This window comes from Mirounga leonina, unplaced genomic scaffold (assembly GCF_011800145.1).
Source record: "Mirounga leonina isolate KUSES-001 unplaced genomic scaffold, KU_Mleo_1.0 Mir_347, whole genome shotgun sequence".
NCBI classification, from domain to species: domain Eukaryota; kingdom Metazoa; phylum Chordata; class Mammalia; order Carnivora; family Phocidae; genus Mirounga; species Mirounga leonina.
The window spans coordinates 35050-59693 of NW_023270696.1; the positions used below are offsets into that span (position 1 = coordinate 35050).

General features: G+C 48.1%; 1 protein-coding gene across 4 annotated transcripts in view; it reads left to right on the forward strand.

Moving 5' to 3' along the window:
* The first annotated feature begins 726 nt into the window (after positions 1–726).
* SNAP47 (synaptosome associated protein 47) overlaps positions 727–24644 on the forward strand; it is a 43710-nt gene continuing 19792 nt past the window's right edge. For all 4 annotated transcript variants that reach the window (XR_004683706.1, XR_004683707.1, XM_035029921.1 and 1 more), the window contains exons 1-3: positions 727–1270; positions 2354–2883; positions 20713–21203. Coding sequence is in view for 2 of the 4 variants with exons in the window: in XM_035029921.1 (XP_034885812.1) it covers positions 1013–1270; positions 2354–2883; positions 20713–21203 (1279 nt within the window). In the remaining 2 variants the exon portion in view is untranslated. The remainder of the gene's footprint in view (positions 1271–2353; positions 2884–20712; positions 21204–24644) is intronic.

The following is a 24644-nucleotide window of genomic DNA, read 5'->3' on the forward strand; positions in this document are numbered from 1 at the left end:
AGTGCTGTTCTCACAGTCCTCACGTGCAGTACCTTAGTGAGAAGTGTTTCGTTTCTGCTTCGTTCCTCTTTCCTTGTCCTTCTCTCCTTGTGTTTTTTTTTTTTAAGATTTATTTATTTATTTGACAGAGAGAGACAAAGCGAGAGAGGGAACACAAGCAGGGGGAGTGGAAGAGGGAGAAGCAGGCCTCCCGCCGAGCAGGGAGCCCGATGCGGGGCTCGATCCCAGGACCCTGGGACCATGACCTGAGCCGAAGGCAGACACTTAACGACTGAGCCAACCAGGCGCCCCTATTTTTTTATTTTTTAAAAGCTTTTCTTTATTTATTTGACAGAGAGAGACACAGCGAGAGAGGGAACACAAGCAGGGGGAGAGGGAGAGGGAGAAGCAGGCTTCCCGCAGAGCAGGGAGCCCGATGTGGGGCTCGATCCCAGGACCCTGGGACCATGACCTGAGCCGAAGGCAGACGCTTAACGACTGAGCCAGCCAGGCGCCTCAGTGTCCTTCTCTCTTTGAATTCTAGCATATTTCAGAGCTGCTGTTGTCCTTTGGTCTTCAGTCATTTGAGTGGTGGGTAAACAGGCCCAGAGGGTGAAGGAACTTTCCATGGGTGTAAAGCATGTGGCAGAGCGGAGCTCCTCAGACCCTGCAGTGCCACACTCCGTCACTCTGGAGCATGCGTGTCTGATCTCGCTTGGAGCTCGGGAGTCCCCCGGGGCGCAGGCTCTCGTTAGTAGGGACTCAGCCTCCAGCTGCAGCAAGCTCCCCAACGCTGGACAGTGGTGAACAACACAGGCCCTGACTCTCTCTGCGGCTTGGACACAGTTTGTGGTGGTCGGGTGGCTGAATGGCAGGAGGGTCCCTTCAGCCGGGAGGACCAGGGTCAGGCCGGCTCCAGGTGCTGACCAGGCACCCAGCCTCCGACCTTGGTCTTGGACTGGGAAACACCAGAAACTGTGGGTAGTATTCCCTGGTTCTGAGAGTAGAGACCTTCCCACCCTCCACGGTCAGAATGACTTCGGGGGGCCCCGTGGCACAGCGGCCCTGGCAGGTCTGTGCCCGTAGAGGTCCCAGGCCAGCAGGCCACAGTGGTCTGTGTTTGTTTCAGTGTCGGGTGGATGTCCCTCTTGCTGGGGAGAGAAGTCTGAGCAGGACACGTTTGCTTTCTGGTTCCCTGTGTCCAGTGAGAGACCTCGTCCCAGAGGAGAGGCCGCCGTGCTGCGTCCGTGCCCCAGGTGGTAGTAGGACTTGTGTGAAAGCTGTCAAGGAGGTAACTCGGTGTTGTGTTCAGCAGGTCTGAACTGTGGGTTGGCTGGCCCTTTAGAGAGCCCTCCTGAGGTCACATGGCGAGCCTGCTGTCTGGTGGCTGCCGACTCTCCAGGCACTTGGATTCCGTGTAATTAGGAAGCTCCATGCGATGCAGGCTCTTTTCTTGTCTTGCCCAGCCTTGGTTGCTTGATGTGGCATTGTGGAGAAGTCTGGGTCTTTAAAGTATAACTCAGTGAACAAATGCAGAGGGTTTCTGTGGACGCTGAGCTTCAGGAGCCAGGGACGATGTCAGTTTTGGCACCTCGGTGCCTGCCGTCCCGCATGGCCTGGGGGCCTCGAAGCCATGGCCACGATTCAGAGACTCCCACACTTCTCAGTATTGTAAGAGGTAATAGCAGGGATTTGTTCTCCCGCGTTTACAGATGAGGTTATGCTGTAACTGTGTGTGTGCGTGGCGTGGCGGGGGGCGGAGTGGAAGACAGACCCCAGTACAGCTGGACCTCTGCACACACGGGAGGTGCACGAGGCATTCCCAAGTCTAGTTGTAGCCAAGTCCTCGTCACGTACTTGTGCTTGACCTTGCACGAGGTTCTCCTCTTTCCTGGCTTTGTGGGCTTATCTGGTCAGTGAGAGGGGCGCACGCGGTGTTCTGTCAGGATTGTCTCACATCCATCATGCCTGACTTCCTTACCGCCACATAAAACTGTACGTACAGATACGTACGTGGAGCTAGATAATTATGTAGAACTTGATGAATTTGTGGGCCATGCAAGAAGGGAAAGGTCTGCCTGTAGGCTTATTTCCTTTACGATGAAGATTTCAAGAGGAGAGTGTTAGTGTAGGAACACGTGCGGACTGTGTGTTGGTGGGGCTGTCACAGCAGAAGGGTTCTTCTGAAGGATCCTGGGGCGGCAGTCTCATCAAGCCGTGGACCCTGGTTCGGGGGGTGGACCTCCATCCTGCCTGTCCTGGGTGGTGGGAGTCCCCGGTGTACTCAGCACCCCGAGCTGTCCTGCTGTCTGTGGTCCAAGTGTGCTGACACGCACCAGCCTCACCCATCCGCTAACCTGTCCCTCTCCTCCAGAGGCAGAGTGGCCGTGGCCGTGGGGCAGACCAGCCTGGGAGCCAGATGAGCAGAGAGATCTGCGTGCACTCCTGGCCTTGCTCCTACTACTTAGAGCCGGAGAAGCGATGGGTTCCTGGAAAGCTTTCATTAACTTCGCACTCCCTGAGATTTGCAACTGATAAAACCGGGGAGGCGCTGGTCAGCTTCCCCCTGTCTAGTGTGATTGAGATCAAGAAGGAGGCTTCTCACTTTGTCTTCAGTTCTATCACCGTCCTGGAGAAGGACCACCGCAAGCACTGGTTCAGCTCCTTGCAGCCCAATCGGAATGCGGTCTTCAGCATCATCGAGCATTTCTGGAGAGAGCTGCTGCTGTCTCCGTCGGAAGCACCGCTCCCTGTGACCAAGGGGAAGCAGCTGGCTGGTCTGATGGCCTGTTCCCAGAAGCGCCTGGAAGAGACAGCCCGAGTCCTCCACCATCAGGGCGAGCAGCTGGACAGCATCACCAGGGGCCTGGACAAGATGGAATCTGACCTGGATGTCGCTGACAGGTACAGGGGCGCTTCGGACACACGGGCCACGCCCCTGCCGTGCGCGGTGACGCCGGGTGGGCACTGGTGGGGGACACGTTCTGAGCCTGGTGCAGAGCTCCAGTCTCGTGTGAATGAGGACGGCTGCCTCATTTCGTCCTGGGGGGGAAACAGGCCGAGGGGCCCGGTCACACGCACGAAGGTGCTGTTCCGCGCGGCCGCGTGGCCGCAGGGTTTGAGCTGGAGCTCTTTGGCTCCAGGAGCCGCTGGCTGAGCTGCCACAACGGCCACTCCCAAACCGGGGACCCCCCGCTCTTCTAAACACTGGGGGCCCCGAGGAGCTTTTGCTTATGTGGCTGTGTGTGCCGACATATTGAAGAAGTATTTGTCCGTTGAAGAAGTGCGATGATGAACCTGTGACCTAGTAACGGAATAGCCTTGTCAGTGAGAAATAGCTTTGATAAAGCAGACGTGTCTCGTGGGAAGAGATGGCCGGGTCCTCCCGCCTGATTCTGCAGCCTGCCCCCCGCCCCCCGGCCGGGTTATCCTGTGTCCCGGGGCCTCCGGGCGCTCCCTGCACACGCAGGAGAGCGAGGGCGAAAAGCCGAGCAGTGCCATGGTGCTGTTGTGAAGAAACAGACCCCCCCGGAGGGTCCCGAAGACCCCAGTTTGCCAAGCACTGCCCTGACTCTAAGCCGTGTGCAATGTGAAAGGGGTTTTAGTGCCTGGGAGGGCTGCCTCAGAGCTCATGACGGGGTGGCAGCCTCTCGTGGTGGGCCCTGAGCGTAGGCAGTGCCGTCTCACATCAGGGACACATGGCCACTGGTGCTGAGAACCCCTGGCCCCGAGTGACCCCAGTCCGCAGTTACCACCTGCGGCTATTTTGGGATATTCTTTCCTAAGTGCCTGCATGGTGAAAGGCCTAGTGCTGCAGGGAACAGCCCCAGATCTTACCCTTAAGAGGGGTGCCTGTGGTCGCTGAGGTGGAAGGTGCTCAGACCTCTGTGAGTTTTGGTCCTGGGAACAGAGCTGGGCAGTTTCCGCCCTTCCATGCCATCTTGGGGCGGGGGAGGTCATGGGACTGAGTGCTGGGCAGGAGTGATGTAGGTCACTTCCGGACCTGGTCTCTGCAAGCCTCCCATCCCATCTGTGTGTTCTCTTCCCCTCACCTGCTGGTGGCATGCAGAGAATCCGCCCTAGGACTCAGACGTGAGCTGGAGTTTGGGTCACCACATGGCATCCCAGAGCAGGCCCGACCCCAGCCCTCCACTGGGGGGCTATGTCAACATTAAAATAATAAAAGTCTAGGTTTTGATGATCTAGTTAATAAGAATTAAAAAAAAAAATTAAAGGAGGAATACACAGTACCAGCTGGAGGATAGTGAATGAGCGCTTTCACGCACTGCTATTTGGAAATGTCTGTTGGTTAATCCTTGCGGAGAACAATCTGGCAATTTAGAGATGTTCTTTTAACCAAAGGCCAAGTGATAGGGTCCCTGGGTGGCTCAGTCGTTGGGCGTCTGCCTTTGGCTGGGGTCGTGGTCCCAGGGTCCTGGGATCAAGTCCCACATCGGGCTCCCTGCTCAGCGGGAAGCCTGCTGCTCCCTCTCCCGCTCCCCCTGGTCGTGTTCCCTCTCTCGCTGTGTCTCTCTCTGTCAAATAAATAAAATCTTAAAAAAAAACCCGAAGAAACCACAAAAGTGAGAAGATGAACCTGAGGCTAGAGAAAATGCTTGTAGCATCCACTTGTATTCTCACCCAGGGATTCATACCCAACTAGGTAGAGAGCTCATATGGCAGAATGAGAAAAAGCCAGTTCGGTAGAAAAAGGGGCAGGGGCCGTTGATTGGAGTGTAGGGTCGGCTGCCGTCACGGAGAGCCGCAGATCCCGTGGCATACAGAAGCTGGGAGGCTGTTTCCCCCACACAGAGGTGCAGAGGAAGGTCAGCGTCCCGGGCAGGTCGAAGGCTCTGCTCTGGGTCACGCCCCGGGGCCCCGTGTGGCTCCGTGGCTGCGTCAGAAGCTGTTGGCAGCACTCTTCCCAGCCAGTGGGAAGGGGGCACAGGGAGGCCAGGGCACATGGCCTTGTTTTTAAGCGGATGAGCCCGGCCCACGAGAGGGAGGTACTGGCGCTCCAGTAATTAGAGAAAGGTAGATTGAACCAGCAAGTGTAGATGTGGGACAACACCAACTGACCGTCAGGGTGTGGGTCGGGACGAGACGGCTCGTGTCGCTGTCACCGATGGGACTTGGCTCGGCCGCGGCAGGACCTAGCTAAGCCGAAGGTGCACAGACCCCATGAGCAAGCCCGGCGTGTGTGGACGGGCACATCCACTGAGGCAGCTATAGTCAGTTGATCCCCAAGGGGATGCAGTCATCAGTCACTACTGCTATGTAGTTTTTGAGTGGAGGTGAGGTCCGGAGCTGACAGCCAAGGAAGAACTCTTGAGATGTCTTCAGTGCAAAATAGTGGTACTTTTTTTTTTAAAAGATTTTTTATTTATTTATTTGAGAGAGAGAGAATGAGAGACAGAGAGCATGAGAGGGGGAGGATCAGAGGGAGAAGCAGACTCCCCGCCGAGCAGGGAGCCCGATGCGGGACTCGATCCCGGGACTCCAGGATCATGACCCGAGCCGAAGGCAGTCGCTTAACCGACTGAGCCACCCAGGCGCCCCAAAATAGTGGTTCTATTAAAGCACGGGGCAGGGCCCGTGGGCGGAAAGAGCTGCTCCTGGGGTTACGAGGAGCTATACTTTGGGGTGGGTGGGGAGTAAAGATGAGCGAGGTTGCAAAAGGATCTTCGTCTGCTAAGGACGACCCGGCTACCGCAGCCCTTGCTACTGTTAGACCAAGGAGGTCTTTCCTTGTAGCCGGGCATTAACGGTAACACAGTATTTGTCAGTAGGCTGCAGGGTGTAGGACAAATACTCTTAGCCTCCTTTCCTTCTGCCTTTGTTTCCCACATCACTGCTGACTCGGATTCAATACACTGATTCCTGTTAGGTCTGCATGGACTGACTTGGATCCACCTCAAAGCAGTGTTAATGCAAAACCCAGTTGAAGGTAGATGTGTACAAAAGCACCATTTGTAAGAGTTTTTAAACGGGCAAAGTAGCAGTAAAGGAAGAGTGCAGGGAGCACCGAACTGCAAAAGCCCGAGCTGGAGGGGCGTGCACAGGGCCACACGTGCGGCAGTTCCACAGCGAGCTCCCGCAGAGCCGCCAACGGGTGCCCCTCGTGGGGGTCTCCTGGCTCATGGGGGCCGTTGGCACGGGTGTTTGGTGAGCATGTGATGTGGTTCTGCCTCTCAGTTTTGAAGTGTGTTCCTTCTGGAACTCCCGTTGTCTGGTTCTCAGCCGTCCTGGATTGATCTTCTGATGGCGTTCTCATTTTTCCCCTTGTCTTTTTGTTCTACTGTTTCTTGAGTTTCATCTTCCTCCTACCCTTCCATTTTGGGGATATTTTTAATTTCTAAGATTTATTTTTTAATCTCCAAATGTTCCTTTTGAATAGCAGCCTGTTGTTGCTCTGTGGGTTGGCTGTCCTCTTATCTCTCAGGATTTTCTGGAAAGCCTCTTGCATAAGGGCCTGGGGTGTGCCTCCCAGCTTGGGGGAGGCCTCTGCTCCCACTTCCTGCTCTCAGCTCACCACGCCCCCTTCAGTGGTGACCAGACGGAGGTGGGGCCTGGCAGCACCAGGTGGGTTCTCGTTAAATGAACTTCCAGCCTGTTGGGTTTTGAGGCCCAGCTTCACGCCTGTTTTCAGAGGTCCCTGGTATTCTGTCTTTCCCCACATAGAGGGTTCTTCAGTGGGGATAACTAGATTCTGGGGTGGCTGTTCCAGGCGGTGGCCCTTGGCCACTGAAGACAAGCGGGGATGGTCACCATAATGGACAGCAGAGCCAAAGCCGTGATTAGAATAGTCTGACTCCGAGAGACCTGTGCCCCTGGAGGAGAAGTAGACGGGCAGTTGACCCAGTTCTTTTTTTTTTTTTTTTTAAGATTTTATTTATTTATTTGACAGAGAAAAACATAGCAAGAGAGGGAACACAAGCAGGGAGAGGGACGGGGAGCCTGATGCGGGGCTCGATCCCAGGACCCCAGGATCACCCAGGCGTCCCAGTTGACCCAGTTCATACTTCAGCTGGGTCAAGTGAGCAAGCCTCTAACTTGAATTAAAAAGCAGTCATGGCCCCTGAATCAGCGCCCAGACTTGAAGACCGAGTTTGCAGGTCCGAAACCCCTTGAATGATGGGGATGCTGGAAGGACCCCAGTTTGCTGCTAAAAGTTTACACCTCTTGGGGCGCCTGGGTGGCTCAGTTGGCTAAGCGTCTGCCTTCGGCTCGGGTCACGGTCCCAGGGTCCTGCGATCAAGCCCCACATCGGGCTCCCTGCTCTGCGGGGAGCCCGCTTCTCCCTCTCCTCCCCACTTGTACTCTCTGTCTCTCCTTCTTGCTCTCTCAAATAAATAAAATCTTTATAAATTAATTAATTAATTAAAGTTTACACCTTTGTTCTTTCTCCCAGCCTTCCCCCTTGGGACTTGAGGCATTTAACCAGGGTAGCTGTGCACTGGGGAGCAGGAAGCAGTCAGACTTTTCGGGACCCCTGGCTGCTGGAACTGACCCGATGCCAGCAGACCAGTCAGAGTAGGGGCTTCTGGGGGTCAAGGGATCAGTGGAGTTCGAACTCAGGTCTGCCTCATAGTGTCACAGTGGGCCCAGTAGGCCCCGAGCCCATCCCAGTCCTGGAGCACATCATCCAGCAGCAGGCAGAATCGCACACGGTTCCCTGACCTGTGCAGTGTGGGCTGTTCTGGTGGCCAAGCCAAGTGGGAGCCTCTGGACTGCCTGGAATAGTAAACTCTTCCTGGAGGGATTTCTGAGATCAGTGCCCCCGTCAAGGACTGGAAGGGTGCGTGGATAGCGAGCCCCGCATCATCCTCACTCAGCTCACTCACTCGACGGTGCAGAACAAAGATGGATTGTCTTAAACTTACCAGGTGGTACTCTTAATTGCAGTTGCTGTTGCAGATGCTTGAGCAAATGAACACATCCTCTGGAACGTTCTATGCAGTGGTCTGTCTGGCAAATGCTCTCTCACCCTGCTCTTAGGAAGGACCACCAGATCAGCTCGCTTTCAGCCGCAAGGCCAGCAGTGCGTCCGCATTGTCCCACCTCAGGGGTATACCAGCTCTCCAGCCCTGTGTCATGCTTTATGTCACAGGGCCCTTGACTGTCTCTCCCTTCACAGGATAGCATGCTGGCCTATTACATGGGGGATACCATGCGGACTGGATCAAGTAAGAAGTAGCAGCTACTCCAGATGCACTGGAAAGATGTTTGCTTGTCAGAGGTGGGAAAGAAATCTGACAGAAATTAGGGACTTTCATCCTCATTGAAATTTCTAGGGCTCCATTGGAGTGGGGCTTGCTGAAGTATCTCTTTTACGGTGAAGGATAGATTTTGCATCTGGCTCTTCCTACAACCAAAAAGAAGACACACTTGGGGCATCTGGGTGGCTCAGTCAGTTAAGCGTCCAACTCTTGCTTGCTCAGGTCACAATCTCAGGGTCATGAGTTTGAGCCCCACATCGTGCCCTACACCCAGTTGGAAGCCTGCTTGAGATTCTTTCCCGCTCCCTCCCCCTCTGCTCTCCCCCCCACTCACACACATGCTTGCGCGTGCGCTCTCTCTGTCTGTCTCAAATAAATAAATAAATAAATAAAATCCAAAAAAGAAAAAACAAAACTAAAAGGAGACACGGCACCTAGTGAGCCCCTTAGCGTTTTGGAAGCAACATACTCTTCATTTGGGTGTGCTACTCTGGCCAGTTACCAAGTGACTTGAAAAGTTGCTAGTTTTGAGTGGGGCCTGGAACAAGAAGGCTCTGTAGCAGGTCCAGGTGCCACCTGGGCCCCATGATCCAGCAGATCCAGCGGCGCCCCAAGTATCTGCGGTAGACAGAGGTTCTCTTTGGAGCCTTTGCGGACCTTTATAGGGAGTCACAGTGCGTGCCTGTAGGACTTCAGAGCAAAGCCCTGCTACAGGAGATCAGGCTCAAGCAGGCCCTGAAAGCATAGGCTAGGTCACATGGCCCCCACTCCTGCCATACCGCCTTCTGTCTCCCAGCCTGCACCTAGGGCACATTCCCTACACGGGGAACACCCTACAGTAATTGACTGAGGAGGAAAATAGTGGAGCCTGGTTTACAGATGGTTTTGTGCAACATGCAGGCAACACTCAGAAGTCCTCCCAGTGGGCCGAACTTCAAGCCCTGCACCTGCAAATTCATTGTGTTGGGAAGGCAGTCTTGTGCATGAAGTCTTTGGACGCACTCTCAGCCTCATAAGAATGGGTTTTAGGCCTGGAACACATAGCGTGTGCCAGGCTTATCCCCTAGTAGGGAAATGGCTTTCCCTGTTACAGGCTCAATCAGTGCTCTTTTGTTCTACAGAAGCATGCATGTGAGTGGCTCTCAGGCACACCCCCAGTCTTCCGTATTTCAGACTCCATAGTTGTGGGGGAGGGGTTGGTCCTTGAGCTGAAGCATGAGAGGGATGTACATAAGCCAGTTGTCCTGCATCGGCTGCCAGGGGCACCTCCTGGCCGTGAGGTACCAGTGCCTACTATTGGACCTGATTTTGTTCTGTCTCTTCTCCATGTGAGTAAAGCTGGGTAAGGCATTGCTCCATCTAGTGCTTGACCATGTTGTGTTCTGTGGTAACTCCAAGATGGCTGTGAGAAGACGTGTTTGGAGGCCCCTGAGATTGGTGACCGTTGTGTGGTACTCTACTCAACAGTTTCCTTTGAAGGAGGAATGGCTAGAGGCTCAACTGCATACTGATTGGCTGTGGCCAGTGGTTTGGCTGGATGTTTGGGGAATGGAAGAAACATGATTGGAAACTTCATGACAGGGAGGTCTGGGGTAGAAGTATATGGATAGACCTCTCTGAGTGGGACAAAAGGCAAAGATGTATCCCGTGTGAATGCTCACCAGAGTCTCTTCAGCAGAGGAGGATTGTGATAATCAAGTGGATAGGATGACCTTTTCTCTGGATACCAGTCAGCCTGTTTCCCCAGCATCTCCTGCAGTTGCCCAGTAGGCCCATGAGCAAAGTGACCGTGGTGACAGAGATGGAAGTTATGATGGGTCTCAGCAACATGGACTTCAACTCACCGAGGCCAGCCTGGCCACGGCCACCGCTGCAGACCCAATCTGGAGACCAACACTGAGTCTCCAGCATGGCTCTATTCTCTAGGTTGTTCAGCCAGCTACTTGGTGGTTGGTTGATTGATTACATTGGACAACTTCTTATTGTGAATCTCTTGAATGTGGCAGGTCGCTTGTCTCTTCCTGCTTTCAAAACTCTGTTTTTGTCTTTGGGTTTCAACTCTTTAACTATGATGTATCTCCGTGTGGATCTTTTTAAGTTTATTCTTCTGGGGGAGTTGTTGAGCTTCTTGAATGTGTACATTCATGTCTTTCATCAGATTTGGGAAGTTTTCAACCATCGTTTCCTCAAATTTTCTGTCCCTTTCTCTCTCTTGTCCATCTGGGATTCCTATAATGCATTTATGGATGTTTGATGGTATCCCAGAGGTCCTTTAAGCTCTGTTCATTTTTCTTCCTTCTTTTTTCTTTCTGCCCCTCAGACTGGGTAATTTCAAAGGTATTACCTTCAAATTCACTGATTATCTGTTCTCCCTGCTCAAATATGCTGTTGAATCTCTCTGGTCAGTTTTTCATTTCAGTTACTGTATTTTTCAGCTCTAGATTTTGGTTCCTTTTCTTACTGATATTCTTGTTTTGTTCAGACATTTTTTTCTGATTTCTTTCAGTTAGTTGTTACAGTTTACTTTAGCTCATTAGACATATTTAAGATCTTGGTGTAACATCTTTGACTAATAATTAAAATATTAGAGGTTCCTCAGAGATGGGAATGGGCCTTATGAATGGGCCATACTTCTTTCTTTGTATGTTTTGTAATTGTTTTCTTGAGAACTACACATTCTATTATGTTGTGGTAACTCTGTTATAGACTAAGTATTTGTGTCCCTGAAATTCATATATTGAAGTCACCCCTCAGTGTGATGGTGTTAGGAGACAGGGCCTTTGGGAAGTGATTAGGTTTAGATGAGGTCATGAGAGTGGAGCCCCCACAGTGGGATAAGAGGAAGAGGCTGGAGATCTCTCTCTGCTGTGTGAGGACATGAGAAGGCAGCCATCTCCAAGCCAGGGAGAGAGCTCTCCCCCAAAACCAAATCTGTTGGCACCCTAATCTTGAACTTCCCAGCCTCCATAACTGAGAAATTAGTCTGTTGTCCAGCCATGTGGTTTGTGGTATTTGTTACAGCAGCCCGAGCTGACTGATTCAGTCTGGAAACCTAATTTTCCTGCTCCTTGGAGATTGGTGGTCTTTGCTTATTGAGGGTTGGGGCTGACCTTTGTGTCTTTTCCAAACTATTTTTGTAAACCATATCCTTCTTGTGTGTGGTCGTTGAAATTTCTCTTCCCTTGTCTCTCCATTCTTAGGTATCTGGCTCCCATGAAGGGAAAAGGAAATAGGGCTTGTCTCTTTGAATTCTCTCTAGCTGGAAGGAAAGCTTCTTCAGTTCATGGTGGTTGAAACCTCTATGCCAGCCTCTCTGCGATCAAAAGCAGCAAAAGGGCCCCATAGAACTCGAAAACAAACTTGTATATATATACTAAAAATCTGGATTATACGCTTCCTACTTCCTGGAATTCCATATCTCTCTTTAAATGAAATGAAGACAAGTTGGTAACCCGGTTTTGCTATCAGGAGTTTGCTGGAATCTAGTTGTAAGTAGTTCGGTTGTATTTCCATTGGCGTCTGTGAGTAAATAGTGTGGTCTTGGTGTTCACGTGTTGGAAGATGGCACTCTTGAATGACAGTTTGGCTTTTCACAGTTGAGCCCTATGTAGCTCAGCACTTTGAGGATCTTTTCCATTGTCTTCCTAGTGTATGTTATTGCTGAGTTGTGTAGGATTGTGGCTACGGGTTTCCCCCTATCCTAGATAGTCTGATGTTTTATTTTGAGGTGTCTTCGTAGATTTTTTTTAAAACAGCCTTCTCGTTTACATACTGTAAAATTTACTCATTGTATGTGAACAATTCAATGATTTTTGGTAAATTTACAGAGTTGTGCAGATATCACTAATAGTCCAATTTTAGGACATTTCCGTCACTCCCAAAAGTTGCCTCAAGCCCTTTGGCAGTCACTCTGTTCTTGCCCTGCCCAGGTCACCACTGATCTACTCTTTCTGTGTAGATTTGTCTTTTCTAGAGAGTTCACATATGCATCATGTTTTTGAGGTTCATCCTTGTAGGATACATCAGTACTTTGTTACTTTTTCTTTTTTCTTCTTTTTTTTTAAGGTAGGCTCCATGCCCAACATGGGGCTTGAACTCACAACCCTCAGATCAAGAGTCACATGTTCTACTGACTGAGCCAGCCAGGCGCCCTGTTGCTGTAGATTTCTGGCTAATATTCTGTTGTATGATCTATCACATTTTGTTTATCCATCGACCAGTTTTGACGGGCATTTTGTTGTTTCTGCTTTGTTGCTATTATGAATAGTTCTGCTGTGGACGTTTGTTTTCCTTTACCTTGGGAGGGAAATTGCTGGGTCTCTTTAACAGTTTGAGAAACTGACCAGTTGTTTTCCAAAGTGGCTGCACTATTTGACATCCCCACCAGTAATGTGTGAGGGGCTCCAGTTTCTCCACAACCTCACAACACTTGTCGTCATCTGTCTTTTTCATTGTAACTCTCCTAGTGGGTGTGAGGTCGTGTCTCACTGGGTGGTTGACTTCCATTTTCCTAGTGATAATGAGCATCTTTTCATATGCTTTTTTTCCATATGTATATTTTGTTTTCAGATTCTTTGACCATTTTTTATGTGGTTGTGTTTTTATTATGGAGTTTATAAGAGTTCTTTATAGAAGTTTGTAATGTTCTTATAGAGTTCTGGGTAGAAGTCCCTTTATCAGATACATGATTTGAAAATATTTGCTCCCTTTCTGTGGATTGTCATTTTATTTTCCTTTTTTTTTTTTTAAGATTTATTTATTTATTTTAGACATGGAGTAGGGAGGGACAGAAGGAGAGGGAGAGAGAGAATCTCAAGCAAACTCCCCACTGAGCACAGAGGCATGAGCCCAGGGGGCTCAGTCCCATGACCCTGAGATCATGAACAAGAGCCAAAATCAAGAATTAGACGCTTAACCAACTATGCCACCCAGGTGCCCCCATTTTACTTTCTTGAAGATATTTTTTGAAACAAGAGAATTTTTTTTCTCCAAGGAATCAAACACAATTTATTTTCGAACTAAATAAGACAGATTGAGTAAAAGAAAGTTTTATCCTCAACTTTCCCAATAGAAATTTTCTCCTCAGACTGCATGTTATCAATTTTAAGTCCCATCAGTGGCCTTTATTAAATTCACAAAGGATGTACAAATTGTGTCATTTGGTTGAAGAGTCAAGTTTGAAAATAACAATCTTTCCACTTTTTGTGCTTTAGATTTTTTTTACAGTAATCTCTGTGCCAGATGTAAGGTTTGAACTCATGACCCCAAGATCAAGAGCCACATGCTCTATGGACTGAGCCATCCAGGTGCCCCACTTTTGTGCTTTAGAACAATTCTCAAAACACGTTATAATGCTCCCAGCTCATAACTGTGCAGTTAATTTTTTCTTCTTAAAATAACTTAGAGCAAGAGATTCATTTACTTATGTAATATATATATTCAAAAAAGAACTCATCCAGTTTCTCCGTATTCATGGTGGGAAAAACTAGTCCAACCCAACAGATGTAGCAAAACATCTGTGTCCTATTTTGGCTTCTCTGTTTTAAGGGACCAGAGAAAATCCTTTGTTGTTTTCATTTTGGTTTCAGCGTAACAGTACCAAATGTCCTTTTCTTCCTCCCGATCTTGATCCAGCATCCAACATTGATCTTTTATATTCAAAAAATGAGCTTTCCAGAGCTTTGCAGTTTCCCTTCTTCAGACACTGCCAAGCAGACTTCCCTCCCTGGAGCATGCGGTCTGACCGTGGGAGACAACTATGGGCCCTCTTCGTGGCCACATCCTCGACTCCTCGGGATACCAGCATCCCAGGGCCTGATTGCATCTCATGCCTCTGGGCCAGACCTGGCTGGGTGCAGGCCTAAAAGATTTAAAGTGTATCTGTTCTTCTTTCATCATTTTCCTTTGGTGTCATATCTGATTCATTACCGAATCCAAAGTCACAGAGGTTAACTCTTTTTAAGCCTTTCTGTTTAGGTCTGTGATCCACTTGCAGTTCATGGCATGAGAATTGGGCCCAACTTCTTTTCTTTTTATGTGGGTATCCAGTGGTCTCAGCAATATTTCAATTTAGTGTTTCCCCGTTAAATTGTCTTGCCGTCCTTGTTGGAGACCAGCTGACCCTACGCATAAAGGCTTGTTTCTAGACTGAGTTCTATTATTGATCCATATGTGGATCTTATGGCAGTACCGCACCATCTTCATTTCCATAGCTTTGTATAAGCTTTGCACTCAGGTAGTGGGAGTCAACCAACTTTATTCTCCTTTTTCAAGAGCGTTTTGGCTATTCTGGGTCCCTTGCATTTCTATATGAATTTCAGGATTAACTGGCCAGTTTCTGCACAAGAGCCAGCTGGGATTTTGATAGAAATTGGACTGAACCTGGAGCAGTTTTGCCATCCTAGCAATGTAATTATTAGTGTGGTGTAAAAACACTTAAATCTGCTGTTTTATTTTTTGTGTTACTTGTTCCCTCTGTTGCTCATTTCTTTTGTCCGCCGCCTCCTGTAGGTTACCTGAATATTATTTCAGAATTCCATTGTGATTTACCTACACTGTTTTGAATGTATGTCCTTACATATATTCTTCATTGGTCACTCTAGGTATTACGTTGTATATGCATAATTGGTCACAGTGTGCTGGTGTTGACATTTTTTTTTTTAAGATTTTATTTATTTATTTGACAGAGAGAGAGGGAACACAAGCAGGGGAGTGGGAGAAGGAGAGCAGGCTTCCCGCAGAGGAGGGAGCCCGATCCGGGACTTGATCCCAGGACCCTGGGATTATGACCTGAGCCGAAGGCAGCCGCTTAATGACTGAGCCACCCAGGCGCCCCTGGTGTTGACATTTTACCCAACTGAGCGGTGTGTAGAAACCTAACCACTGTCTTTATGTCTGTTTACCCTACCAGATTCATATAAATCCTCTGTAAGTTAATTATCTTAACTTCATTTACCTATTTGAAAACCACATCAATTTTGTAATTTTTACTTCAAGTGCCATACATATTTTAGCCAGCTCAAAAGAAAAAAGCAAGTGCAGTTTATTTCCCTATATTTTTACTCTTTCTGTTTCTCTACCCTCCTTCCTGATGTTCTAGGATTCCTGCCCTTACCAGTTCCTTTCTGATTCATCGACTTCTTCGAGACATTCTTTTAGGGCAGCAATTTCTTTGTGGGTTTTCTTCCTCTGAGAATAACTCAATTTCCTCTTTATTCCTGAAGAAAAGTTTCACTCAGTGTGGAATTTTCAACTAAGAGTTCTTTGAGCACTGAAAACCTTTGTGCCACTTCTTTCTGGCTCCATGGTTTCTGATGAGAAGTGCGCTGTCATTCGAATTGGTTTTCTCCTGTAGGTGAGGTCTCTCGTGCCACTGTCAAGATCTTTTCTTTGTTTAACATGACTTCACGGTAATTTCTTTGGTTTTATGCTTTGTGGGTCTGATTAGGTTTGTTTTTTACCCTACGGGCTTATGTCTTTTTGCCTAACTTGGGAAATGTTCAGCCATTATTTGTTTGAATACTTTTCCAGCCCCACACTCTTTCTCTTCTCCTGCTGGAGTGGTGGTGATGAGTGTTCAGTCTTTTCTTTTGGACCCTTGGGTTTGTTGTCATTGTTGTTTTTAGTATTTTCTCTCTGTTGTTCAGATTGAGTAATTTCTATTCTTTGATCTTTAATTTCACAGATTCTTTTATCTCTCATCTCAGGCTGCAGTCTACATTTACCCATTTTTTATATCAGTTACTGTATTTCTAAGTTCAAAAATTCCCGGATACTTTATTGTGTCTTCTGTTTCTCTGCTAAGACTTTGTGGTTTTTAATTTATTTCCAGCATGTCCATAATTGCTTGTGGAAATACTTTTATGATGGTGCTTTAGAATTCCTGTCCAGTAATTCCATCAGTTTCATCCTGGTTTTGGCATTTGCTTGTATTTTTTATTTAAAAAAAGATTTTCCTGGTTCTTGGCATGGCGATTCTTCATTGTATCCTGGACATTTTGGGTATTAAGACTCTGAATCTTGTTTTTCTGTTTTAGCAGAGCTTTCCCTGACACAGTGCCCAGGAGTAAGAAGCTGTTTCCTCTTGGGGCGTCTGGGTGGCTCAGTGGGTTAAGCACCTGACTCTTGATCTCGGCTCAGGCCATGGTCTCAGGGTGGTGCGATCAAGCCCCATGTCGGGCTCCATGCTGGGCATGGAGGCTGCTTGAGATTCTCTTTCTCCCTCCCCCACTCTCTCTCTTTCTCTCTTAAAGGAAAGAAAGAAAGAAGGGAAGGGAAACTGATTCCTCTCACTGCCATGTGAGGATGAGAGCCCCAATTTCCCACTTGGCCCTTGTTTGTGCCTTGGGGTAGGAACAGACACCTGTTGCTGCTGGCTGGGAGTGGGATTTCAAGCTTCCCCATAACTGTGCCCTAGCTGGGAGAATTGGGGGGGTCTTGTTACCATCCCCTTCTACTGAGCCAGTAAGGTTTCCCTTGTTACCGATGGCTCTTCATGTGGCCTTCTCTACCACCGTCCCACTTAGGGGAAGGACCCCTAGTGCAGCCAGGTAAGGGTGGATGTCGAGGCTCCTCACGTACCTTTTCTGACACTGCTCCAGATAGGGGAAAGCACACCACAGTATAGCTAACTGAGGGTGGATATCCATGCCCCCCCCCTTTTTAAATTGAAGTATAGTTGATACACAATGTTCTGTTAATTTCAGGTGCACAACATAGTGATTTGACAAGTTAATGTTACACTCACCACAAGCGTAGCTACCATCTGTATTGGTATTACAATATCATTGACCATATCCCCTATGCTGTACCTTTTATCTCCATGATCTATTTGTTCCATACTGGAAGCCTGTATCACCCACTGCCCTTCATCCATTTTGCCCCTCCCCCAGTCCTCTCCCCTCTGGCAACCATCAGTTCTCTGTATTTATGGGTCTGTTTCTGCTTTTTGTTTGTTCGTTTGCATAGTTTTTTAGATTCTACATATAAGTGAAGTCATGTAGTGTTTGTCTTTCTCTGTCTTATTTCACTTAGCATAATACCCTCTAGCTCCATCCACATGGTTGCAAATGGCAAGACTTCATTCTTTTTTGTGGCTGAGTAATATTCCACTGTGTGTGTGTGTGTGTGTGTGTGTGTGTCACATCTTCATTATCCATCTAGGGAGACCCTTGGGTTATCTCCGTATTTTGGATGTTGTAAATAATGCAGTAGAGATAGGGGTGTAGATATCTTTATCGCTAGTGTTTTTATTTTCTTTGGGTGAATTCCACTACCCAGTAGTGGAATTATTGGATCATATGGTAATTCTGTTTTTAATTTTTGAGGAACCTCCTTACTGTTTTCCAGAGTGGCTGCACCAGTTTGCATTCCCACCAACAGTGTAAAGAGGGTTCCCCTTTCTCTGCATCCTCACCAACGCCTGTTGTCTCCTGTGTTGTTAATTTTAGCCATTCAGACTGGTGTGAGGTGATATCTCAGTGTGGTTTGCATTTGTATTTCCCTAATGATGAGTGATGTTGAGATCTTTTCATGTGTCTTTTGGCCACATGGATGTCTTCTTTGGGAAAAGGCCTATTCGGATCCTCTGCCCATTTTTTAATTGGATTGTTTATTTGTTTTGGTGATGAATTGTATACGTTCTTTATATATTTTGGATATTAACCTCTTATCAGATGTATCATTTGCAAATAACTTTTCCCATTCAGTAGATTGCCTTTTTGTTTTGTCAGTGATTTCCTTTGCTGTGCAGAAGCTTTTTATTTTGATGTAGTCCCAACAGTTTGTTTTCACTTTTGTTTCCATTGCCTAAAGAGACATATCCATAAATATGTTACTAAGGCGGATGTCAAGGCGATTTTACTTTTAGGAGTTTTATGGATTCAAGTCTCACATTTAATCCATTAATCCATTTTGAGCTAATTTTTGTGTATGGTGTAAGAAAGAGTCCTGTTTCATTCTTTTGCATATGGCTGTCTAGTTTTCACACCACCGTTTGTTGACGAGACTGTCCTTTCCCTGTTGTATATTCTTGCCTCCTTTGTCATAGATTAATTGACAGTGTAAGTGTGGGTGTATTTCTGGGCTCTCTGTTCTCTTCCTTTGATCGGTGTGTCTGCTCTGGTGTCAGTACTGTGCTGTTATGATTACTACAACTTGGTAGTATATCCTGAAATCAGGGATTCTGCTACCTCCAGCTTTGTCCTTATTTCTCAAGATCACTTTGACTAGTTGAGGTCTTTTGTGGTTCCATAGAATTTTAGTATTATTCTAGTTCTGTGGAAAATGCTCTTAGTATTTTGATAGGGATTGCATTAAATCTGTTGATTGCTTTGGGAATTATGGACATTTTCACAGTATTAATTATTCCAGTCCATGAGCATAGTATGTATTTCCATTTGTTTGTGTTGTCTTTAGTTTGTTTGTTTTTAATCAAGGTCTGATAGTTTTCAGAGTACAAGTCTTTCATTTCCTTGGTTAAGTGTATCCCTAAGGTATTTTATTATCTTTGGTACATTTGTAAGTGGGATTTTTTTTCTAAATTTCTGTTGCTGCCACTTTGTTATGGGTATTCATATTCTTAAACTACTTCTTGCTTCAGTTTTGGAAGGTTGGGTGTTTTGAGTATTTTGTCTATTTCATATAAGTTGTCCCATTTATTGGTGTAAAGTTGGGTATGATATCCCCTAGAAGGCTTTCAGGGGCTAAAGGGATCTATGGTGATGCCTCCCTTTTTATTCCTGATATTGGTAATGTGCATTTTCTTTGCTTTATTCTTTTTTTTTTTTTTTAAGATTTTATTTATTTATTTGACAGAGAATGAGAGAGCACAAGCAGAGGGAGCGGGAGAAGCAGGCTCCCCACTGAGCAGGGAGCCCGATGCGGGGCTCGATCCCAGGACCCTGGGATCATGACCTGAGCCAAAGGCAGACGCTTAACCAACCGAACCACCCAGGCGCCCCTCTTTGTTTTATTCTTGTTCATTTCTTGTAAGGGTTTAATTTTTAAAAATTATTTCAAAGAACCAACTTTTGGCTTTGTTAATATTTTCTTTTTTTCTGTTTTCAGTTTCATTGATTTCTGCTTTTCCGTTCTTCTACTCTGGGTTTAATTTACAACTTTTTGCGACAGAAGCTTAAGTCACTGATTATAAACCTTTCTAAGAAGTTTTCAAATACATGCATTGAGAACTATAAATTTTCCTCATGACTGCTCTGTTTGCATCATGCCATTTCCTGCATATTGTTTTGTTTCATTCACTTCAGATATTTTCCAATTCCCTTTATTTAGAATTGTGCTTAATCTCCAAATATTTGAGGACTTTCTATTAGTCTTTTGTCATTAATTTCAAATTTCATTTCTTTGGGTACAGATGGTATGCTCTGTAGGATTTCGATACTTGAAATTTATTGAGATGTGTTATACTCTTTTCTTAATGTTCTGAATACACTTTAAAAGAGTGTGCATTCAGCGGTTGGATGATGTTTCCCTAAATATCAGTCAGGCTGAGTGGATTAAATAGTGTTTATATTCTTACTAACCATTTTTGTCTTCTTGCTGTGTTAATTATGGAGAGAAATTTGTTGAAATCTACAACTGTGATTGTCTATTTCTCCTTTCAGTTTTGTTAATTTTTGCTTAATGAATTTTGAAATTTTGTTAGATATACATGTTTAGTATTAAGTCTTTTTGTCAAATTGACTCTCTTATTTTTATGTATTGTCTGTCTTTATCCCTGGTAACACTCCCTGTCTTAGAGTTTACTTTTGGCACAATATATCTTTTTTCCAGTCCCTTTGCTTTTGATGTTTCTGTGTCCTTATATTTCAGTGTCTCTTATAAACAAGACATAGCTGTGTCTTGGTGGTTTATTCTTTAATCCAGGCTGACAATCTGCCTTTAAATTAGAGGATTTAGTCTATTTACATTTAGTATAATTACTAATATGGTTGAGTCTAACTCCACCATCTTGATATTTATTTTTTGTTGATACCGTTTCATCTTTGTTCCTTTGCTTTTCCTTTCCTGGTTCCTTTTTTTTTGCTACAAGGTAGATCTCTTTGTATTCGTGGATATTTTACAGTGGTGCCATCCACTGTGGTAGCCACTAGCCACATGTAGTTAAGTTGAAAATTCAGTCCCTCATTATATCAGCCAGTAGCCACATATGCTTGTTACCACATTGGAAAGGAGAGATAACTGCAGGAAGTTCCAGATTGAGGTCAGGATTTATTTTGAGTCAGAATTATCCAGGGTCCAGTGTGAAAAGGGCAACATTCTAGTCAGAAGATGTGTGTTCATGTTGTGTGTTTACTACTGATGGGCTTTGTGTCCGTAGGCCTACGAGATCCTGCTCTTAGCCTCAGTTTTCTTTTCTAAAACACACGGATAGGAATTCCTGCTCTTCTGCTTCACAGAGTGCTTGTGGAAAAGAACACTACAAAATGGTTAACAGTGTTCAAGAAAACATTAAAACTCAGTTGACTGTGTTTCTGTGTTTTGTTTGGTCTTTTAGGTTGCTGACGGAGCTGGAGTCCCCTTCTTGGTGGCCCTTTAGCTCCAAGCTTTGGAAGATGCCAGCAGAAACAAAGCCCAAGGGGGGCACCTCAACGGCTAGTCCCAAAGCTCTTGGGAAAGAAGGGGTAGTGGTCCGAATTCCTGCTGTTATCTCCCAGGGGACAGCATCTCATGTTAAAGCAGGAAGTCTTACCATTCTTGTGTCCGGGTTGGAAATCCGTGATTCGAGTTCTTTGCTCATGCACAGATTTGAAAGAGAAGATATAGACGACATTAAGGTTCACACACCTTATGAAATCAGCGTCCGCCAACGGTTCATCGGGAAGCCAGACATAGCTTATCGCCTGATATCCGCCAAGATGCCCGAGGCTGTCCCCATTTTGGAGGTGCAGTTCAGCAAGAAGATGGAGTTGTTAGAAGGCGGCTTGACACCCGGAAGTGCCAGCGTGTCTTCCCCAGCAGAGAAGGGCTGCTCTGTCTGGCAGGCGGGTAAGTGCGTGTCGGTCTCCAGGGCCGCGGCCTGTGGTACACCATTCACGTGCTGCGTCACTGAGAGCATCTGCTGGTTCTGTGCACCGGTGCAGACTGTCCGTTTGTTTGTAAACGAGAACACTTCAGACCGTTTTCCTCAGTACCTGCCACCTCAGACAGCCTGAGTCCCGCCCCGGAGCGCGGGTGTATCACACCCTAGAGGGCTGTGTGGGTTTCCCCTGAGCTCAGCAAGGCTTGGTGGCCCTTTCAGAACAGAGGGAGGCTCCGCGTTAGGCGATTCCCCTTTCCTCTGTGTGACTCAGGGCACTACCTGCCCACCCTGGTGGGTGTCCAGTCCCTCCACCCCGACCTTGGCGTCAGTCTGGGTCATCCCAGCCCGCCTTCCAGGGACGTGTTTAGGAATCAGAATCTCTGAAAACTGCAGCACAGTTTTTGTGGGCTTGCAGGCCTCCACTGGCGGTGAGGCGTGTCTCTGGGGAGCACGGAGCTGGGCATGGCCCTGGGGGTCGCAGGAGTCCCAGGTCCCAGCCCCGGCCCCGCCCACAGCAGCCTGGGGTCATCTGACTTCTCAGATTTGCCACCCTGATGCTGTCAGGTGGCATCTTGCTGGTGTCTTTATTTTCATGTCTGATTGACTGTGACGTGGAGCATCTGATGCTCCTTATTTGCTTTTGGCCTTCACACATTTCTCTGTGGCTTGCCTGTGCTGTGGTGTTTTTTTTTCTTCTTCTACTGTGCTGTTTGTTTGTTCCATGTTGTAGGTATGCATCCCTTGTTGGCTTTAGAAGCTACCAGCTCTGCCAGACTGTCATTCTCCATTACAGAAATCCTTAATTGGGCAAATTCCCCTTAAGTTTGTTTCTGCACCATCTTAAGAAATCCCAAAGTCATAAAATACCTTATTTTCCCTTAGATGATCTTACGTCTGTGTTACTGTGATTTTTCTAACAGGCTAGTAGTCATTCCTGTTGACTTTGATTGCTGGATGTCTGTTACAGTAAGAGATATGTTTGCTTCTTTTTACTCTGAAGTGATTGATTTCAGTGCTAATATGTAACCTGGTTCCCTAACACATGAATATTTTGATGTTATTCTACATGGCTTCTCGTTTCAAAAGAAATTTACCTGAAAATAGATCTGTCCCATAAGCACCAAAATTTTGGAAGTGCTAATTTAAACAGGTAATTTCTTGGCATTTCCAGATTTTTCTTTGGCCCTTCTCAAGGCAGGACTGGGAAGCCCGTAAAGGGGCCAAGGAGGATGGGCAGTACCCACGAGCCCAAGACCCTGATGAGGGAGGCCTCAGGCTAGGCCGTCAGTGCCCCCACCCTGCGGTTTTCCCCTGGGGGGTGGGGCTGGGCAGTGAGGGGACCCGGGGCTGGCAGGCCCGACGCAGAGCGCCTTCAGCTGTTGATTCTGCCAGCGCTGATGGAGAACTCCCTGTGCCAGGCACAGTGCTGGGCCTCCACAGCCCGTGTTCTCATGGAGCTCCACCACATTCGTGGGTTTTCTGTGTACCTGGTGGTTTTGGAGAGAGTGTCGCGTGCCAGGTGGCAGATGCCAGCACACGCCATACAGGGGAGAAGAGGCTTGCCGGGCCTGCTCTGACCCCGAGTGTCCAGGTGCAGACAGGGCTGGAGAGGAGCAGGAAGTGTGTGCCAGGGCCTCTGCGGCCGTGGTCCAGCGGCAGGAAGCTAGGTGAGTGCGGATTCCGCAGGGCCTGCCATCAGGAAGGGCACGGGCCAAGGCTGCTGACCACAGGCCGCATGTCTTCCTCCTCAGGGAAGCCTCACGTAAAGTCAGCTGGTGCTGGGCCTTCGCCACATCCACAGACACCTTCCCAGCAGCACCTAGATTCAGGGTGTGTGGCCTCGCCTGTCAGTCACGGACGGTGTGTGTGTGGAAGGAGTGGGACCACATCCACGATGACGATGGGTGTTCATCCTGGTGCTCACTTCAGCCTCTGGGGTGGAGGGGTTCCCACAGCGTGTCTGCATCTGCATGGAGCAAGAGGTGCCGTGCTCCCTCGGTGAGGCCACCCTGCCCTGGGAGTGGATGAGGGCGCAGGTGGTGAGGAGGGGAGCCGGGGGGAGGCCAGCACGTGGGCTTGGGAGCAGAACAGCAGGATGGCGTCTGGCTTGCTGGGGACTCGCGGGAGGCCTGGGCGGGCCCGCTCTGTCACCTCTGCTGTTGTTTCCAGCACCTGTGTTTTCCCTGTCCCACGGTGGAAAATGCAGAAGCGGTGGGGGTGGAAACCATGACTTGACATCTCAGAAATTCACCCTCTCCTCCAGAAGCCGTGTTGGTAGGCTGCGTGGCCAGCAGGTGGCAGCGTCGCCACAGGACCGGGTTTGCCTCGCGTCAGTGTGGGGAAGAACTTTCCAGAGACCTCCGCAGTCCTGTGCAGTGTAGGTGGCCCGGCCAGCGACTGGCCCCGGGGGTCTCCTGGGCTTCGGAGGCTGGGAATGACACAGGTGGGCCGCATCCACCCTGGGGAAAGTAGTGGAAAATGGCTGTTTTCTTGCACAGCATCTTTAGGGTACTGTTTACATCTTAGCATGGTTTCAGACTTGAGGAAGAGCTGGGAGGAGTGTCCCCCATGGCTGCCATCTTCACTGTCACAGCTGACGAGCCTGTCTGAGCTCTGTCCAGATCTCCTCGTGCTTGCTGTTCCAGGACCCCATCTGGAGTCCCACATGACGGGTGGTGTCTCCCTGGGCTCTCCTTACTCTGAAGGTCTTGATGGCTTGTAGGAGGAGTGCTGAGGTTTTGTACACTGTCTCGCGATTGCACTCTGTCTCATGTTATCTCATGGTCCTGGGGTGATGGGTTTTAGGAAGAAGACTTCAGGGGCGCCTGGGTGGCTCAGTCGTTAAGCGTCTGCCTTCAGCTCAGGTCATGATCCCAGGGTCCTGGGATGGAGCCCCGCATCGGGCTACCTGCTCAGCGGGAAGCCTGCTTCTCCCTCTCCCACTCCCCCTGCTTGTGTTCTTGCTCTCGCTGTCTCTCTCTCGTCAAATAAATGAATAAAATCTTTAAAAAAAAGGAAGAAGACTTCAGAGCATGGCCCATGCTTAGCAATTTATGGTATTTTGGGTACTTATTTTTGTCTTTGTTGTTTGCCAACGGCCACCTTTGAGAGAAGCCTTCTCTGACCAACTCATTTAAGAGACAACACTCGCCCTCGGGTGCTGTAGGCTGCCATGCTCTCACACTGGGACCGCGTCCAGACCAGCCCCAACTTGTCTCTTGATGACCCCATCTCCACCACCCAGAACAGGCCCAGGCATCCAGGAGCACACACATTTGCGTGACAATAGTACACATCTGGGACCCTGACGTCCCTGTGCAGGACTGCTCATTTAAGACTTGGGCTTCAGGCGGGGGAGTTCCAATCCCGGGACGCAGAAACCACGCTGACCACAGACAGACCCCCCC